The sequence below is a fragment of the Pithys albifrons genome, chromosome 9 (assembly GCF_047495875.1).
Source record: "Pithys albifrons albifrons isolate INPA30051 chromosome 9, PitAlb_v1, whole genome shotgun sequence".
Lineage (NCBI taxonomy): Eukaryota > Metazoa > Chordata > Aves > Passeriformes > Thamnophilidae > Pithys > Pithys albifrons.
The window spans coordinates 718,703-737,039 of record NC_092466.1 but is presented as its reverse complement, the minus strand read 5'-3'; the positions used below and the strand labels follow the sequence as shown (position 1 = coordinate 737,039).

At 51.5% G+C, this 18,337-nt stretch overlaps 1 protein-coding gene across 2 annotated transcripts in view; it reads right to left on the bottom strand.

The window, feature by feature from the left end:
* STK32C (serine/threonine kinase 32C) overlaps positions 1–18,337 on the bottom strand; it is a 66,893-nt gene that overhangs the window by 5,291 nt on the left and 43,265 nt on the right. For both annotated transcript variants that reach the window (XM_071564156.1, XM_071564157.1), the window contains exons 3-10: positions 7,392–7,543; positions 4,975–5,148; positions 4,516–4,553; positions 3,788–3,877; positions 3,228–3,331; positions 3,021–3,137; positions 436–561; positions 178–309 (exon numbers count right to left, since the gene is read on the bottom strand). In XM_071564156.1, coding sequence (XP_071420257.1) covers positions 178–309; positions 436–561; positions 3,021–3,137; positions 3,228–3,331; positions 3,788–3,877; positions 4,516–4,553; positions 4,975–5,148; positions 7,392–7,543 — 933 coding nt within the window. The remainder of the gene's footprint in view (positions 1–177; positions 310–435; positions 562–3,020; positions 3,138–3,227; positions 3,332–3,787; positions 3,878–4,515; positions 4,554–4,974; positions 5,149–7,391; positions 7,544–18,337) is intronic.

The following is an 18,337-nucleotide window of genomic DNA, read 5'->3' as shown; positions in this document are numbered from 1 at the left end:
GGCTTTGATCAAACTTCCATAAAAAGGATTCTTGGATGTCAGAAAGACTCCACTGAAGAAACATTTTTATCCAAACAAACCCACAGCTCCCGCAGCGTGGCAGTAATGGCTGTGCTACATCCCAAATCCAGCTGCTCAGCCCTCTCCCAACTGGATGCCAGCCCAGGGAGCACGTACAGACTGGGAACTGTCTTTGCTGTTATCTCTCGACTTGTTCTTCGCAAGCCTCTTCTTCTTCTTGTGCAGGGGCCTCGACTCCAGAATCATCTCCTCCAGCTCGAAGGTGGGGTCGCAGTGCAGGCGGCCCTTCTGCAACACGACAGCGTGTCAGGCTCAGGGGACACTCAGGAACCACCTCCCTGCCAGAAACCCTCTGCTGCCACAGAGGTTCCTGTAACAGCAGAAGTGCCCCTGGTGCAGGTCAGTCCTACTCACGTTGGGAACAAAGCCCGGCTCCACTCGCTTCGCACAGACGTCGCTCCACACCACGCCCGACAGGTACGTGGAGGCCTGGATGTCACCCAGGCAGGAGAAACGGTGCTCAGGGTTCACTGTCAGCAGCTGCAGAGGGAAAAACATCAAAGACAAAAGCATTGGAGGGAAGAGCATCAGAGGGAAGAGTCTTACAGGGAAGAGCATTGGTGTCAAAGACAAGGCACCCAGCACCATCCTGCCTGGGACAACTCACATGGGGCAGTCATGCAGGAGCCTTTCTGTTATGGGAAATACACAACTTTCTATAGCAAAAAAACCTTAGAAAACATTCTACAGGTTGTGAAAGGAGGTATCATGAGCTCCTGGACCAGCGTGGGTTTGCTCCCCCAGGCATCCTACAGTGCATGACCTGTCCCTGCAGCACCTGGCACTGCCACCCTGCATGCTCCTCCCCATGCCAGGGACACATCAATCCCTCCAGAGGCTCATCATTTCAGCCTCAGCCTCCCATGTCCTACTTCACCTCGTCTGTGACACCAGGGACACCCCTGTTCATAACACACACTGATGGCTGAACACAGAGAACAGAATTCTTAGTGCTGGCTTGATCCACTGAGACACCAGTCTGAGGGCAGAGCTGTTTCCAAAGGGTTCAGCACCGTGTCCTGCTGCTGGAGGGATGTCCAAATAACATCGAGGTGCATCTGGGACTGTTTTCTCACAAAGCTGTGGAAGTCCTGGACATGCTGATTCCAGGTGGTTACAACTTTTTCCAGAAAACACAGCCAGCACTGGGTGTTGTTCCAGCACTGCAGGTGACGGTGCACGGGGCAGGTGATGGTGGCTGTACCTGCAGCCCCCAAGCAGGGATGCTGTGAAGGGGCAGGTGATGGTGGCTGTACCTGCAGCCCCCAAGCAGGGATGCTGTGAAGGGGCAGGTGACAGTGGCTGTACCTGCAGCCCCCACGCAGGGATGCTGTGAAGGGGCAGGTGATGGGGGCTGTACCTGCAGCCCCCAAGCAGGGGTGCTGTGAAGGGGCAGGTGATGGGGGCTGTACCTGCAGCCCCCAAGCAGGGGTGCTGTGAAGGGGCAGGTGACAGGGCACGGGGCAGGTGACAGTGGCTGTACCTGCAGCCCCCACGCAGGGATGCTGTGAAGGGGCAGGTGACAGGGCACGGGGCAGGTGACAGTGGCTGTACCTGCAGACCCCACGCAGGGATGCTGTGAAGGGGCAGGTGACAGGGCACGGGGCAGGTGACAGTGGCTGTACCTGCAGCCCCCACGCAGGGATGCTGTGAAGGGGCAAGTGACAGGGCACGGGGCAGGTGACAGTGGCTGTACCTGCAGCCCCCACACAGGGATGCTGTGAAGGGGCAGGTGACAGGGCACGGGGCAGGTGATGGGGGCTGTACCTGCAGCCCCCAAGCAGGGATGCTGTGAAGGGTGAGTGGGCAGGATGCAGGGCAGGGCCACCCCCGCACTTTGGGGGCACATGGGGGTCCTTTCCAGCTGAGTGGCTGCTGGCACGTTCCCGGGGAGAGGATTCCCTGGATTCCCTGGCAGCCCAGCAGATGGCACTGCGAACCTGCCCAATGCGCCGCCGCTGCCTCACTCGGAACGCTGCTCCTCATTAAACCGAGGTCAATTATACAAATTGCCCACCCAGCATTAACTCACATTAGAGGCACTTATTTGCTGCCAGCACAGGGTGTACCTTTTCTACGGCAAATTCCCCAGCTACTTTCCTCCAGCTGTGGCACGGGGAGAGCAGCAGAACATCCCACAGACCTGCAGCCCCCTGACAGCTCTCCCAACCCCACCAGACCCTTCAGTGCTAAAGAACAGGTGAGAGGGAGCAGCCACTGCTGCAGTGCTGCTTTTTTATCTCACCTGCCATCCCAGCCAGCACCGCTGCCTTTACAGGTTACACAGGTCATGGAGAGGGTGGGATGCTGGAAGACACAGTTCTAGCCCAGCTGGGAATCTGATTGTCATACCAAAACCAGCCTTTTTGCTTCCCTTGCTATCAGACATAGTGCATCTCACTACAGGGGTAATAAACACAACACATATGACTACTCATGGAATCCCAGGATGGTTTGTGTCAGAACAGACCATAAAGATCATCTAGTTCTAACCCCCTGCCATGGACACGAGCCCAGATTGCTCCAAGCCCTGTCCAGCCTGGCCTTGGACACTCCCAGGGCTGGGGCAGCCACAGCTTCTCTGGGCACCTGTGCCAGGGCCTGCCCACCCTCCCAGCCAGGAATTCCTTCCCAATATCCCACCTATCCCTGCCCTCTGGCAGTGGGAAGCCATTCCCTGTGTCCTGTCCCTCCATCCCTTGTTCCCACTCCCTCTCCAGCTCTCCTGGAGCCCCTTTAGGCACTGGAAGTGGCTCTCAGGTCTCCCCAAAGCCTTTTCTTCTCCAGGTGAACACCTTCAGCTCTCTCAGCTTGTCTTTTTTTGAATTATTATTCTAGTGGCAGCAGCAATAGTGGTAGCAGTGGTAGTTTCCAGCCAGTCCTGCCTGCCCAGCACGTCCCATCCCACCCAACACCACAGCCCCAGCAGGAGGGTTCACCTTCCGCAGCAGCGCGACCATCTCCTTGGACCAGGACGAGGAGTACTGAACACTGACCGTGCTGAAGAGCTGCACCAGGGACTCCACGGGGTTGCTGGAGTGGATGTCATAGGGCCTCTGGGGAAAGAGCAGGGAGATGAGAAGGCATCCCTGTCCCCCCAGGGCTGGTCAGACACACGTCCGAGGCCAGCACGGCCACAGCCCTACCCAGCCACGGAGCAGCTCAAACGCCATCACTCCCAGAGACCACCAGTCCACCTCGAAGGAATAACCCGTCCCACCACTCAGGAAGGAATGGAAGATCTCTGGGGCTGCACACAGAGGGCAAAATGCAACAGGTTAATCATTGTTTCTATGAGGGTATTTCAGGTAAGTCAGAGCAGAAAGCTTTTCATCCTTGACTACCCGAGGGAGGCTGAGTGAGGCAGGGAGAGCAGTGACAGCAGCATCTGTGCCTGCCCCCCATGGCAGCTGGGCTATCCCACCCAGGGACAGCAGAAATCTGGAGCCCACTGGGATGAACCATGCCCAAGGCCGGGGCCAGTGGGAAGAGCAGAAAGGGCTGCAGAGGGCAGGGTGGGACCAACAGTGACACCTCTCAAACAATCAGGCTCTGCTGAAGCCCTTGGGCACGTGCATTAGTGCCCTAAATTAACCCAGCGCCTCTGCCCCAGCCAGGGCCCCTCAGGCAGCGTGTGCTGAACCTTCTCAAAATGTGAAACACTTTGAGTCAGAGCAAAGAGGTGAGAGCAGCAATTGCTTCTTACCCATGTAGGGCTTTGTCCCAGCCAACGCAGTCGCTCTTTCACCGTCCCTAATTATTGTTGCAATATTAAAATCTGTTAAATGGGCATGACCTTAAATAAAGACACATTTTAAGAAGGAATTAATGGCAGTGCAGTGGCAATGCAGACTCAGAATACATTTGATTCGTAAGCTTCTACCCTCAGACCCAGCAGCACAGGCAGGGGCAGGGCAGGGGCAGACCCCATGGAATGGCTATATCAGATCCCAGAGATTTCCCAGGATCTGGGGTGGCCAGGTGATTAAAGGGGAGGGAGCTTTCAGTCTTGATTTTAAAAACTTGGAACAAAGCAGTAACCCCCAGCAGCTCCAGCACTTGGCCAAACTGCTCTGCCCAGAAGCTACAGGAGTGAAAACAATAGGGAAACACTACCACAGAACCACAGAATGGTTTGAGTTGGAAAGAACCTTAAAGACCATCTAGTTCCAAACCCCTGCCATGGGCAGGGACACCAGTGAGGGAGGAGGTCAAATGGGGGCAGAGAGAGGGGGCAACCAGGAAAGGGGCTGCCCTTGGGGGACCCTCCCAGGCATTACAATGCACATGGACATTCAGCCAGACATCAATCAAGTAAAAGAAGGGGTGCTTTTCCCACACTTTCCCCAGTTAAAAAGATGCCCAGTACTCAGGACTGCAAAGGATCTTCCCCTGGAATGAATGAGCAAGCAAAGAGGGGCAGAGTGATCGTACCTTGCTCATCAAGGAGGATGTTGTCTGGCTTTACATCTCTGGGAAAAGAATGAAGGTTACAGCAGATGGAGTCTCAGTCAGTCAACAAAACTCTGTAACTTTTTATCTACCAAACATTAGGAACAAATAAAAAAATACTCTAACATGAGGTAAGTCCCCTTATGATGGACTAGAAATATGCTTTCCCTGAGTAACTGGGTGAAAAAGTGGGAGTGTGGGATTGGCTCAGATGTCATTCCCAAGGAAAATTAGAAACACAATACTGAGGATATTTGTGTGAAGCCCTGGATGGCTTTGACACCCACCCTGGAAGGTTCAAGCCCCCAGTGGAGCATCGGCTCCCTCTGAGTGATGGGGGCAGGACCAGCAGCCAGAGGGTGCCCAGGAACAGCAAAGGCAGCATGACCCACTCCCACGCACCAGGGCAGGTCCCACCTGACAGCAAGGCCTCAGTGTTACCTGTGGATGATGTGCTGGCTCCGCAGGTAGTCGAGAGCCAGAGCCATCTCACAGATGTACAGTTTGACTGTTTCCTCAGTGAACTGAACGTTCTGCTGCAGGTGATAGCGCAGGTCCCCACCCAGAAGCAGGTCCACCACCATGAACATGTCCTCCTCATCCTGGAAGGAGTACCTGCAGGACAGGCAGTGGGTGAGCAGGGCTCACAAACCAGGTCAGGCTTTCCCCTCTCATAGAATCATAGAATCGATTGGGTTGGAAAAGACCTCCGAGATCATCAAGTCCAACCCTTGATCCAACTCCCAGATCATGGCACTCAGTGCCATGGCCAATCTCAGTTTAAAAATCTCCAGGGATACACAGCACCTGTGAGAGCTGCAAACAGTCCCACTACAGGCATAGAATCAGAGAATCACAGAGTTGTTCAGCTTGGAAAAATCCTCTGAAACCACCGTATCCAGCTGCTCCCCCAGCACTGCCAAGGCCACCACCAACCCATGTCCCCAAGTGCCAGAAGCCTCTCCAGAGATGGGGACTCTGCCCCTGCCCTGGACAGCTGTTCCAGGGCTGGACAGCCCTTTCCAGGAAGGATTATTTTATAATATGCAACCTAAATGTCTGCTGGTGCAATTTGAGGCCATTTCTTCTCACCCTGTCCCTTGTTCCCTGGGAGTACAGCCTCCACCTCCCTGTCAAGGAGTTGTAGAGAGGGACAAGTTCCCTCCTGAGCCTCCTTTTCTCCAGGCTGAGCCCCCCCAGCCCCCTCAGCCCCTCCTGCTGCTCCAGCCCCTGCCCAGCTCTGTTCCCTTCCCTGCACACGCTCCAGCCCCTCAATGTCTCTCTTGCCATGAGGGGCCAGAACTGAATATGCTACTTCATATTTGAATATTTGCACCTTCCCAACTAAGCAAGCCCAGCACTAGACACAGATTTGTTTTTTAACCCATAGCTACACTAAGCAAGACTTCCTTGGAAGACAGAAGTATCCCAGCTAAGGTTCCCCCTCTGGCCCTGTCAGTGTCACCGAGCGAGTGGTGCCGTGTCACCAGCACAGAGCTCGGGCTTTGCCAGCACACACTTCAGGGAAACTTCACATTCTCAACTGCAAATAATCTCATAAACCTACTTAAAATATCTCTGCCTCTCCTGAAGATGAATTGGAAAACACAACTGCTAATTTAACCAGAAAAAGAGGTTTATATTTACTGCAGAGTAAACGCCTCTCTAAATGTGCCGCGGGTCCCACGGGAGACTGACAGCAGGGGATACACCACAGCAATGCTCATTGTTATATTTGGTGGCTGCAGTTCCAGGGAAGGAGTATGTGGGATTGTATAATGCTAGTGAATCACTCACTTCTACTCCCATCTTAAATGTAGGTTTATTCTGAAAGTATGAGCCAAAAGGGAAAGATTTGCTACAAGAGCAAGTTTTCCCCAGAATTTCACTACTTGTTGGGAAAAAAACATCTGCAATTGCTAAAATGCTGAAGAAATCAGTATTAACCTAATTGGCTATTCTGGAGCAATGGATCAACAAAACAAATGTGAATATTGCCCACTTCCAGCACTTTGGGTACAAAACTTCCTGAATTTTTGTAAGCCTGCCCTCTGAGCACCCTGCTGTGCATCTGGCACTGCCAGAGTGGGAGGGGATGGCAGGGGCTGCCCCAGGCTCAGCAGGTACAGCCACCTGAGGGTGCAGCTTCCCAGGAAAAACTGCCACTCCTTCTCCTCCCTGTGGAATCAGGGAGCCCTCCACAGGCACTGATTCCAGACTTCACAACACATCCCAGCAGAAATGGGATATGAGCAGTTTTCCACCACCTCTCACTGCTTCACTAGGAGGAAAAAAGAACAAATCACCCAGAGTACCCAGCAGTGGGTCCCAAGGCTGACTGCCAAGGACTCATCTCAAACTAATCAGTGACTTTAGGGCATATTACTCTACATTCTAAACTTATAAATTAATTTTTCCTGCAGAATTTGAAAATGAGTTATCTGAACTCTAAAGGAAATGTATTTTTATTTCCCCAGTGAATGTGCTGCAAAGCAGACCGAGGGTGCTGGTGGGCTGAGGGCTCTGTGTGGCTGTGGGGAAGCCAAGCAAACACACTGCAGGTCCTTTTTTACTGGACTACCTGGACAGGATGCATTTCACAGGTATTACCAGCTCAAGCTATTTATTAGATTTCAGCCTGATTTGAGGAGGTTTTTTTTTAAATTAGGTGCTAAAACATTTCTTAGTAACAAGGACACTCCCGCCAGTGCACACACAGTTATTACCGAGCAACTTGGAATGTCACTTTTTGTAGTGATCTGCTGCTGAGGGAGAGTCATGAAATCCCTTCACATGCTCAGGGGTGTGGCTGTGCGAGGGCTGGAGGCCCCTGAGGCAGAGGGCAGGGAGCTGCTCACCAGAGGTTCACCAGGAACACGTGCTCGATCTCCTGCAGGATCTCCAGCTCCCTGAACACGTTGCGCACCTCGTCCCTCTCGATGCACTGCTGCTTGTTCATGTACTTCATGGCGTACATCTTCTCCGTGTCCCTCTTCTGCACGATGCACACCTGCAAGAAGGGTCAGGGACGTGCTCAGCATCTCCTTTGCTGCTTTATGGGTTGAGATTCCCACTGCCCAGCACGTGACCCTCTGCCAAACCTCCCTGATCCCTGGGCTGTGACCTGGCACTCACGGACAGCAGCAGCCCTGCTCCCAGTGCCACACCTGAACTGGGAGAGTGCGGGCTCTGCTCCAGCCCACCAGCACCTGGTGCCTGCAGCCACTCCAGAGCTGCCTCCAGGGTGGGATGGCCAGCTCTGGAGGGCTTTCCAAAGGGAGTGGTGTCTGGGAGCTGTGGCAGAGAGCTTTGGGCTCACTGCCTGTGGATGGAGACCAGCTCTGGGCACCACGGTGCCCCCTCCCGCTCACACCCACTGCTGCCCAGCTCAGTAGCTTGGGCTCAACCTGCTGCACACACTGCTCTGCTCTGAAAGGGCAAAATAATCCCATTGAGGTTGGCAGAAAGCAGTTAAAATGCAAATTTGTTACACCAGCACCAAACACCTGGCCCAGAGGAACAGCCCAGTGCCTGTCCCTGGAGCCCCACTCTGCCAGCGGGCACAGAGCCCGCTCTGCTGGCACCACTTCCCAGGGCACAGCCTGGATCCTCCAGGGACACCTGAATTACCCAGGTGTCTGTGTTTAAAACAGCTAATTAGCTACCAAAGTGACTATTTTTAAATGAGCTAATGGAATGTCTACATCTGCTATAATTACATCTGCCCTCTTATAATTATCAGGCACGTTCATAACCAGGATGGGCTGGATGTATTTCCTGTGGCATTTATTTGGGCCATCACCTCGGGAGCAGCGTGGGGTGGCTGGCTCGGGCTGGCTCCAGGCAGAGAGCAGGTCCTGTTCACACCGTGTGGGAGCCAGGAAAGGGAATTTCTGTGGATGGCAGGAACCACAGACACGTGGGAGCCGCCAAACTCTGGAACGCTGCCACTAATAACCACTTGCGAGTGCTAATGGTGCTCAGTGTAATATCATCAAGGACAGGCTGCACTGAGGAGGTGACACAATAATAGGTGGTTATCGTTAGCCTGAAAAGCCCCCAATTAGTGATGCTCAGGAATTAACGGGATTATTTGGCCCTCATAGTAACAATTACAGTTAAGAGCTGAAAATCAGGTGTTGCAATAATCCCCTGCACACCTCAGACCTCACATTAGGCACTTCACACACAGAGTAACAGGAACTTTTCCTCTGGTGCCCATGGGCAAGCAGAGCCCATCAGCCCCAGCTGCCAGGGACTGTTCAGGCACAAAACATAAGGAAAAACCTCCTTCAAGCAAAGTTAGTAATATTAATGAATGAGGTCCACAATGCACAGCCCCTGCCCAGAGCAGGCTGAACGGGTTGTACACTCAGTAAACCAGGCAAAAATAACTTTATATTTTATGAATTCTTTGAGCAGCAAAGCCCTAGAAATATCCCTGTAAAACATGGTCATTGCTGTAGAACTGCTCTGAAAACTGACCTCTGGATGGGTAACAGCCATCCAGCCCCTGAGCAGTGTTCTCTCCTAAAGCCACTTTATTCCACATTATGGCTGGAAACTCCTTAGTTTCTGGGTGGTTTGTTTTTCAGGTTCCCAGGGCCCAGAGAGCTGATAAATACTGGGGATGGATCTTGATCTCAGCTGCACAGAGACATTTTGCTTTCTGCACATGCAGATGTCACCTGCAGTGACCCTGTCCTCTGAGGGACATCACCAAGGCACAAACCCACAGCTCACCCAGGGATCTGCCTTTGGGGTCCCAACCAGGAGCAATGGCTTTTCTTCTTGAATTTCTCCTTCTTTGATTTCTGCCTTTGGAAGACAATGCCTGGTGATCCTTCCACACACAGACACTCTCTTGACTTTGGCTCAGAGCCACTGGGACGTGTCAGCATTGCACTCTCTGTGCTCCCAGAGCAGAGCCCAGGCTCAGTGTCAGCCAGCACTGCCCACACCACACACCTCAACCCTGCCTGGCTCTGCTCCTCGGCCAAACACTGCTCTGGACTATAACAATGCCTGTTTGCAGTGGCTGCATCACGTGTATTGATTTATCCTCCAGCTTCTGCCCACTCCCCTTGGGGATTTCTCCTTCCCCATTTCCCCCCATATCTGTAGAGTCACCATTTTACTGGAGGTTGAAACTGGAAATGTGAGGCATAAACACAAAATTGCCTGTGGCAACCAAAAGCCTCTGTAGGTTTTGGAGCTACCTGGGCAAAGGAGTCTCTGCTGCAGGAGAAGCAGAGCAGCAGCCTCAGGAAGAATGCTGAGGAAAGGGGAGATTTGCAGCCTCCAGAGGAGGAAGAACTAAGGCCTTCGTTCTGAAGGACCAGGAGCAGTGAGGAGGCACTTGCCATGATGTATAAAGAGCTCTAGATTTTGGGGAACTCAGTTCAGTTTTGAACACTGAATTTTACTGCAGAAATGGAGAGAAAAGAGAAAAATCACCGTAACTTGTGACAGGAGCCACATAAGCACGTGACTACTGGGCCTCTCCTGAGACCTCCCTGCCTGCTGGGCTCATGGGGAATGTCTGGGGTAAATCCCAGTCACCCCAGTACAGCTGGAGACCACCTGCAGGAGACCACCTCAGCGAGGCTCTGACTTTGGAGACAGACTGCAAAGGCAGGGAAGAGCAGGAAGATTCCAGTCACTGCTTTCCTGAGCTTGGTCAGCAAAGAGTAAAACAGGCAAGAAAGTTTTACTGTACCTGTGAATTGCTGAAAGAATAACCTCAATATTGACTGCTAAGAAGCTCATCTCCTTCAGCCAAGCTCTCCTTGGATGGCTCAGCATTTACACCAAGAGATCACTCACTTCTCCCAGAATTTTCATCCTTTAGAGTGGCTGTAGAGAAATCCCTGTCACCCAGTGTTCCCAGGATCCCTCTGCTCCACTCTTGTACTGAGAGCTGCAGCCAGAATCTCACTAATTATATACAAAAGAAAATTATATCATTTAAATTCCCAGCTGTTGTCAGGAAAACAGCAAATAGGGATCATGCTGTTCTGGTCATGGTGTCACAGCTGCACAGGACATTGAGCCACCACCCCTGGCATCTGAAAGCATCTTTATATCCATCCTGTATTATGATGGCACTGATGGCAATTGAAACACAATCCTTCCCTGGTAATTAGCATTTGTGTAATACTGGTAATTAAAAAGTTCATAAACTTGTTCTATAGTTCTCACAAACACAAAGATAAAACCAGCTAATAGATATCTATTTTTTTAAGCACAGCCAAGACACCAAAGTTGAAACTGCCTGCCAGGTGTATCTGCAGGGATGTAATTAGTGTCAGGGATTCATTAAGCACACGAACCACGGGGAGCAGCCAGATGAAGCTCTGCTGGAAACACCCCCCACAGGTACCTCCCAGGAGCAGCTCCCCTACAAGGGCAGGCCCAGGATGGGCACACAGCACCCCCAGGATGCTGGTCCCTCCAAGGGGCTCCCCCTCCATGGGTGCTGACCCTGAGCTCGGTGCCACGAGCACGAGGGTCTGGAAACACTGAGGGCAGGCAGCACAGGCAGGACCCTCTGCAGCCCCTCCTGGACCCTTCAGGGCTGGGCATGGGCAAGGGAGGTCTGGGCAAGGCAGCCCACTTTTATCCTTAGTGGGCAATGGGTCTGGTGGACTTCAGAAGGATCTCATGGCACCACAAAATGTCCTGGTGTGGGGCTGCACAACACACAACCTGCCCCTGACACCCCACGCTCAGCAGGGACACAAAACTATAGCTCTGTCTGATCCTGCATACAAACATACTTTGAACCAATCAAACCCCTTCCCTGCTTGACTATGCAGCTCATTTACCAGGACTCTGTCCTGGGAACAGTTCTGACAGAGTGTCTCTGGCAGTGTTTCTCCCAACCATTATCTCCAGCACACAAAGACCCATCTGAGAGAATGGCACATCTGCTGTGCTGGTCCCCATGCTGTTCCCAGGGCCACCTTCCTGTTGTGCCCTGGGGATGGACCAGCCTGGGTGGCACAAACACGTGACAGCTGCTGGCTGTGATGGCAGTGCTCCTCAACCTTTCCATGGTTCAGAGAATCATGGGATCTCAGAGGGATTAGGGCTGGAAGGAACCTGAAAGCCCATCCTTTTCCACCCCCTGCCATGGGCAGGGACACCTCCCACAGCCCAGGCTGCTCCAAGCCCTGTCCAACCTGGCCTGGGACACTCCCAGGGATGGGGCAGCCACAGCTTCTCTGGGCACCTGTGCCAGGGCCTGCCCACCCTCTCAGGGAAGAATTTCATCCTAATCTCAATCTCTAAAATTGCAGTGATTGGCAAACAAGTGCAACTCTCAGGAGCTGTGCCCTAAATATGAGGTTACCAGCTCAACAAATCTGCCTTCACATATTTAAGTGCTGATTTTGTTTCCTATTCCAAGCACCTTTCCACATTTCCCTCCTGAAGATATTTCTCATGGAGTCTAACAACTTTGCTTTTTCCCTGCTGAAAAGCTGTGCTTTTCGACAAGATTGATGGACTGGCTTGTCAGAACAACATAAATCATTAAAATCTCTTTTATGTGGCACTGCTGTTTGCTGCAGCCAAGTTGTAACAGCAGCTGATGAAACTTTTATTCACAGCAAGCCCGTTGGTGTTTCCAGGTCGTGTCAACACTTCCATTAAAAATCCCTTTCTCAGTTGCTTATGCCAGAGCCAGAACTCTCCTCTGACCCAAAATAAAGCCTGCTGTTCACAATAGCACCCCAGAGTGACATATATCACAGAATCCCAGACTGGTTTGGGTTGGAGGAGACTTTAAAGCCCACCCAGTGCCACCCCTGCCCTGGGCAGGGACACCTCCCACCAGCCCAGGCTGCTCCAAGCCCTGTCCAACCTGGCCTGGGACACTCCCAGGGATGGGGCAGCCACAGCTCCTCTGGGGAACATCAATAGCTTCAATCTGGAATTTTAAGAATGTGTTCACCTCCTTGAAGCTCAGCAGACCCCCAGATCTGTATCACCTACAGGTGTGGCCAACCTTCTGCATTCCAGCAGAGGAAACCACAGGTGCAGGTACAACTGGGAGTGGCTCAAAGCATGGGCAAAGCCAGGCTTGCTCATATTTTATACTTTTTTCCAGAAAGAAGCTTATTTTTGTTGTGCTGTTGACATGAATGGCACAACCAGCATCCTGGAACCATGTCAAGAGAAGCTCTTCTCATTAGCCCCCTGCACGCAGCAAACAGGGAGCTGGGATCTCCCAGCTGGGGTCTGTTGGGGAATATTTCCTAACTTCACTGCAAGAAAGCATGGGAGGGGGATGCAGAACACTGTCTACCAGCTCTGAACCCTGTGATTTAACACGATTTTAGATAGTTCAGAGTAAGCATTTCCTTTTAATGTCACGCTGAGAAAATAAGGTCCCATCAGACATTAAGCAGATGTTTCTGTAATTGAGTTTGGATATGGGGGATTATTTGACTTGCAGCTCCAAAACATGCACAGACTTTTTTACCTCAGGAGAGATACTAATCCAAACAAACAAGGAGAAACTGAAGAAGTGACAGCAGAAAAATCTTAAGGAACAGAAAGGAAAGGAGAGGAATTTGCTTTGCTTTTGCCTGCCCTGGTTTTGCACCTGTCCCTGCTCACACCTGTCCCTGCTGTACCACCCCTTTGCCAGCCAGACACCCCAAACCTTTATTCTCAATAAAAACTGTGGGCACTTTGGATCATCCTTTGGTCTCAGCCTGGATCACACATGTCTCCAGTGGATTTTCTGACCTCAGGGACATGGAGCAGCAGACCCCCCTGGGGAGGGTCCCAAGGGGATGGATCTGTGACCACACCGTGCAGTCGGCTCTGCCGAGAGCAGGGAGGAGCAGAGCCCAGGAGATGAGCTCTGGAGCTGTCACACTTCCCACAGAAAGGCTGTTAGGCATCTACATTTTTGTCTGGCTTTAATCACATGCTCAGAGATCTCTGCTGGGCTTTTTCAATAATTAAAGAAGAATGAGGAAAACTCAGACCAACCTGCAGAGGTCCCTGAAGACACTGTGACCCATCTTATTTCTTCCTTTTGGATGGATCCAAACCTGGATCCACCATTTATTCCAGTTCAGCAGCACTCCACAGGTTTAGAGAGGGACCTGGACCCCTGTGCACACCCACAGCTCACAAGGGTTTTCTGAACAAACCATGCAATGTCTCCCTGTGGGTGACACATTTTGAGTTACATCTTCTGTTTGGAGCCATGTCTCCTTATGGCCATACATTCTGTTCTGGTTCACACACTGGCCAAAGAGGCAGAATGAATTTTTTACCTATATATTGGATAAAAGTTGGAGAGCAATGTAATTACTTCCAATGAAGAATGGAGGGCCTTATTTAGTGTCTGAACATAAACTGATGTTGAAGCTTTCCCTGATCCCAAGGCGAGTACTCGCTGTGTTATTTTGAAAAGGCTCATCACTCCTCACATCCTGGTGCCACTGGCACTGCCATCAAGACCCAAGTGGCCTCAATGCCCTGACTTGTGCTGCTGCCACAATGTACCCCCAAGCACCAAAGTTTCCCTTCTGTGCTGAAGGAAATAAACACAGGCCTGACTTTTCAGCCAAGAAAGAAGGAGATACTCGTGTCTCACAGTGCAAAGCCTTCAGGAGGAATTCATGCCACTTGCAGCCAAATGCTGAATTTCCCCTTGGCAGAAGCTTGCTCCATTGAGCTGGTGTTTCCCACCAGATTGCACATAGGGATAGGCCCTGGAAAAGCAGCTGCAGAGGGTGGAGAGGTGGAGATCCCTCCCAGAGGGCAGGCACGGGGGCTGTGATGAGCCTCTGCACAGACAAAGCCCCTGCTCCTCCTGGCTGGGCCATTCCCGTGTCACTGCAGCCACCCCACCAGCCAAGCCCAAGTGGAGAGGTCCCCATCAGGCAGGGGCTGCCTCCACCCTGTCCCCAGGGAGCCTTCACAAGCTTTTCTATCACATCTACCCAACACCACTTAATTCCATTGTGTTACCAGGATGAAGAAATACCCTTCTGATTTCCCCAGCTGGAGAGCTCTGCCCAGGCACACCCTGCAAATCACAGAATCATGGAATGGTTTGGGAGGGAACTTGCAGATCATCTCACTCCATCCCCTGCATGGGCAAGGACATCTTCCACTATGCCAGGTTTCTCCAAGCCCTGTCCAACCTGGCCTTGGACACTTCCAGGGATGGGGCAGCCACGGCTGCTCTGGGCAACAATCTTCATCTCCCAGACAAGCCTAAGAATAGTAACAGGGGCTAAAATCGAGTTTTAGAGCAGGGCAGAGCTGAGCTCAGAAATGCAGCAGCTGCCCAGACATCTAAGAGGGACACACGTGGGGCACAATCCCATCGTGGGATGGGTGGTGGCCGGAGCTCCTGCATCCTGGCAAACAGCACTGTCCACCTGGAGCTGGGACGAATGGGATGGTGTTAGTTCACCTTCAGTGTGGTTTGGTTTAATTGCACCACTTGCTGAAGACAAACAGATAAGTATTTTATACTGCATTGCCCTTTATTGAGAGGAATTTTTAGCACTTACTTTTAAAAAGAATTTTTAGATCAAAAGTAATAACGTGGCACAACAATCTCACTGCAACTCTGTGAGCAAACGACAGGAACAGAAGGATTCTCGATGGATTTTGGACATAAATAGTAACTAAACAGGAGGTGAGAGTGGAAAACAGAGACACAAAAGGCTTCTGTTTAATAAATACTGTTTCTTTCCATGCTTTTCTTTCTTTAAAAAAGATCTCATGTACTTCCAGTCCAGACTGTTTTCTGATGGGAGGTACAATTTCTTACCATACACATAAGATACAGTTCATCACAACTGTGGTGGGTCAGCAAGAATAAAATAGTATAAAACATTAGAAAAGCCAATTTGCAAATGTCAAAGTGATCCTCTAGTTACAGTTTTATTTTAGAGAACAAAATGGCCAGTTGGTATGAAAATGGAAAGCACTAAATTTAGAATTCATCAACATTTCACTCCTAATATTTTAATTTTATGGAACTCTTAAAGCAGATGGGATTTTGCTATTCACACCACACAAGTAACCATGTCCAGGAGCTCTCAGCAGATGACCCTCACCAGACTGCACCTCAGGGCCCATCACCCACACTCTGGGCTTGGCCAACAGCCTGACTAATGGAAAAGGTTGGGGAAAGGGATCCAAACCCACCAAAAATCCCACCCAAGCTGCTCACAAGCTGTGTTGGATTTCCTGGCCATTTTCTCAGGAGCCCTTTGCAGTGACTGAGCAGCTCGACCTTTCCCTCAGCCTGTTCTCCACTGCCCTGTTTCCCCAGTGCCAAGAGCAGTGTTGAGCAGAGACACATCAACAGAGACAAAACAGAGCAGGGACCATGAGAATTAGTCATTTCTGTCTCTTCTCTCTCCAAACCCATCAATCCTGGGCACAGCAGGCAGAGCAGAGCAGTCCCAGGGCACAGCTCACGGTGTTAGGGAGCAGGTTGGGTTTCTGAGGAGCAGGAGCTCTCCAGGATGCCCTGCCCTGCTCCCAAACAGAGCCTGTCCCACTGCATGGCCAAACCCCATGCTGGGTGACATGGGGTGCCCCATGGAACAGACCCCACCAGCTGCAGAGACACCCAATCCCCCACACAGCCTTTCTGACCCACCTCTAAAGGTCTGTCCCACAACAACTTTCCCCACATCCTCTTTTTGCTCATCTCTGGAGTCCACCAATATCAGCTGGAAAATAGGGAAACCACCATGTAATTCTCAGAAGACAGGAAAAGAGGCAACTTCAAAGGAGAAAGGCAAGCAGGCAGGAAGTCTGGGAGGAATAAAAGCACACCATGTGCCCATCACAGGGCAAGACACTTCTAGCAAGCCTGGCTCACTCTGAGGCTCTGCCCTGTGGCAGGTCCTGCCCCAGTACTTGCACTGACTCAGGTGCCCCACACAGGCTGCAGGTGCCTCTGACTGCAGCAAAGTTGTGTCAAATCCATCACCACAACACTCGTTCCTGTTGTCAGCTGTGCACCAGTTGCAGCAGTTTGTCTTTCCATTGTGCCATCTTTAATTCATTGCTGAGACACAGGAAATCTCAATGGCCTAACAGTGGCTTGTGGGCAGCTCCTGCCTCACCACAGAAAAACCAGAGCAGAACAGTATCCAGCCTGAAGGAGCTGTGTCCGTGCAACTCCCATGAGATCCAGATCTGTTTCTAAGCAGGGCACAGACACTTCAACAGCAACTCATGTGAACTTCAGACCCATGAGAAAAAATCTATCATGAGAAGAAAAGGAGAGTGTCTCCTTCCATGAACACCCCTGACTGATGGTGCTGCTCAGAGTGACAACAGGGGCACACCCCATAATGCTCTGGTCAAACCAGGCAGTATTTACCTTAATAAACTCCATTTGCTGTATCATGCTGATGTATTCATAATTTCATAAAAGCAGCGGACATTGTTCTTGTCATTTATGACATTAAGTGGTTTGCAATTGAATTTCCAACCCTGATGATTTACAGAACTTCCCAAACTCACAAGCTGCAGCTTCCAAGGACCTGTAGATGACCCTGATGTCCAACTGGGCTCCAGTTTTATTGTTGCCAGAAGCTGCATCTGACACTGGACTCTCTCATCTCTGGGTTCCACGGCCGAGCTGGTGGGGGTGTGTGCTATGATGGCTTGTCAGAGCAACAAGATCCAAATGCTGGTCACATTTCAGCCACTGAGACCTTTACAATTATCATTAGCAATGAAGGGTCCTCTTTTTTTTTTTTTTACTTTAAAAGTGAGATTTTTAATATTGTCCATGTGAGAGCCTCAGGCTGGCACCGAGGGCAGGAGAAGTCCCTGCCCAAAACAGAGGCAGCAGAACAGCAAGTTCTCCTAAGGGCAGTGCTAACACAACAATAATCAGATTTCCAATTACCAGTCTGATCAATGCCAAAATATTCTGTTCTTTGTCCTCACAGATGGATGATCAATTCTGGAATTTAGTAATGCATTTAGGTTGGGTTTGTTCACAGCCAGGCACCTGACCCAGCTCTGTCCTCCCCTGCTCACACAGAAGCTCCCCCTCTCCCAAAACCTGAGCTCCCCATCCCTTACCCCACCACGACCAGGGCCCTTCTGACACAAGGGTCAGGGCTGCATTGAGAGACATCTGCCACTCCACAGGCAGCATATGTTGATCCATAAAAAGGTTTCCTTAACCAAAGACCTCAAAATGAGATCCCGTTTGGGCTCTGACAGGGATGGGGAGTGAGGATTTTGTTGTAGAATCTAATATTGAAAAAACTCCCCTGTAAGAGCAGCCAACAGCTACTGAGCCTTGATGCACACACGGGAATTCCTGTAAAAAATTCCTGCTGCCACCAGCCCCAGTGAGCTCTCACTGCACCCACAGCAGGAGCCATCCTGTGGTCCAGCTCCAGACCCGTTTGTGCTTCCAGACTGAGTGGAGCCACTGCCAGATGCTGAGGGTGCCAAGCCAGGCACTGCAGGGACATCCACCAGTGTGCCACGGGCACAGCAGCCACTGCAGGGCCACCAATCACCTCTGCTCCACCTGCCCCAGCACCATGGCCATGCCCCACCTGTCCCGCTCCCAGCAGTGCCAGCCCTGGGCACAGAGACCTGCAGGGGTGGCCCAGGGCCATCAGGGGGGTTTGGGTGGAGGATGATGCTTCTGCCCCCTGCTCTCTCACCCCTCTTTGCTGTCCACAGGCCCCCAGAGGCTGGTGTGAGGGTCCATCCCACCTCCCATCCCACCTCCTGTCCCACCCCAGCATGACTCATCCACAGGGAATGATGGGGG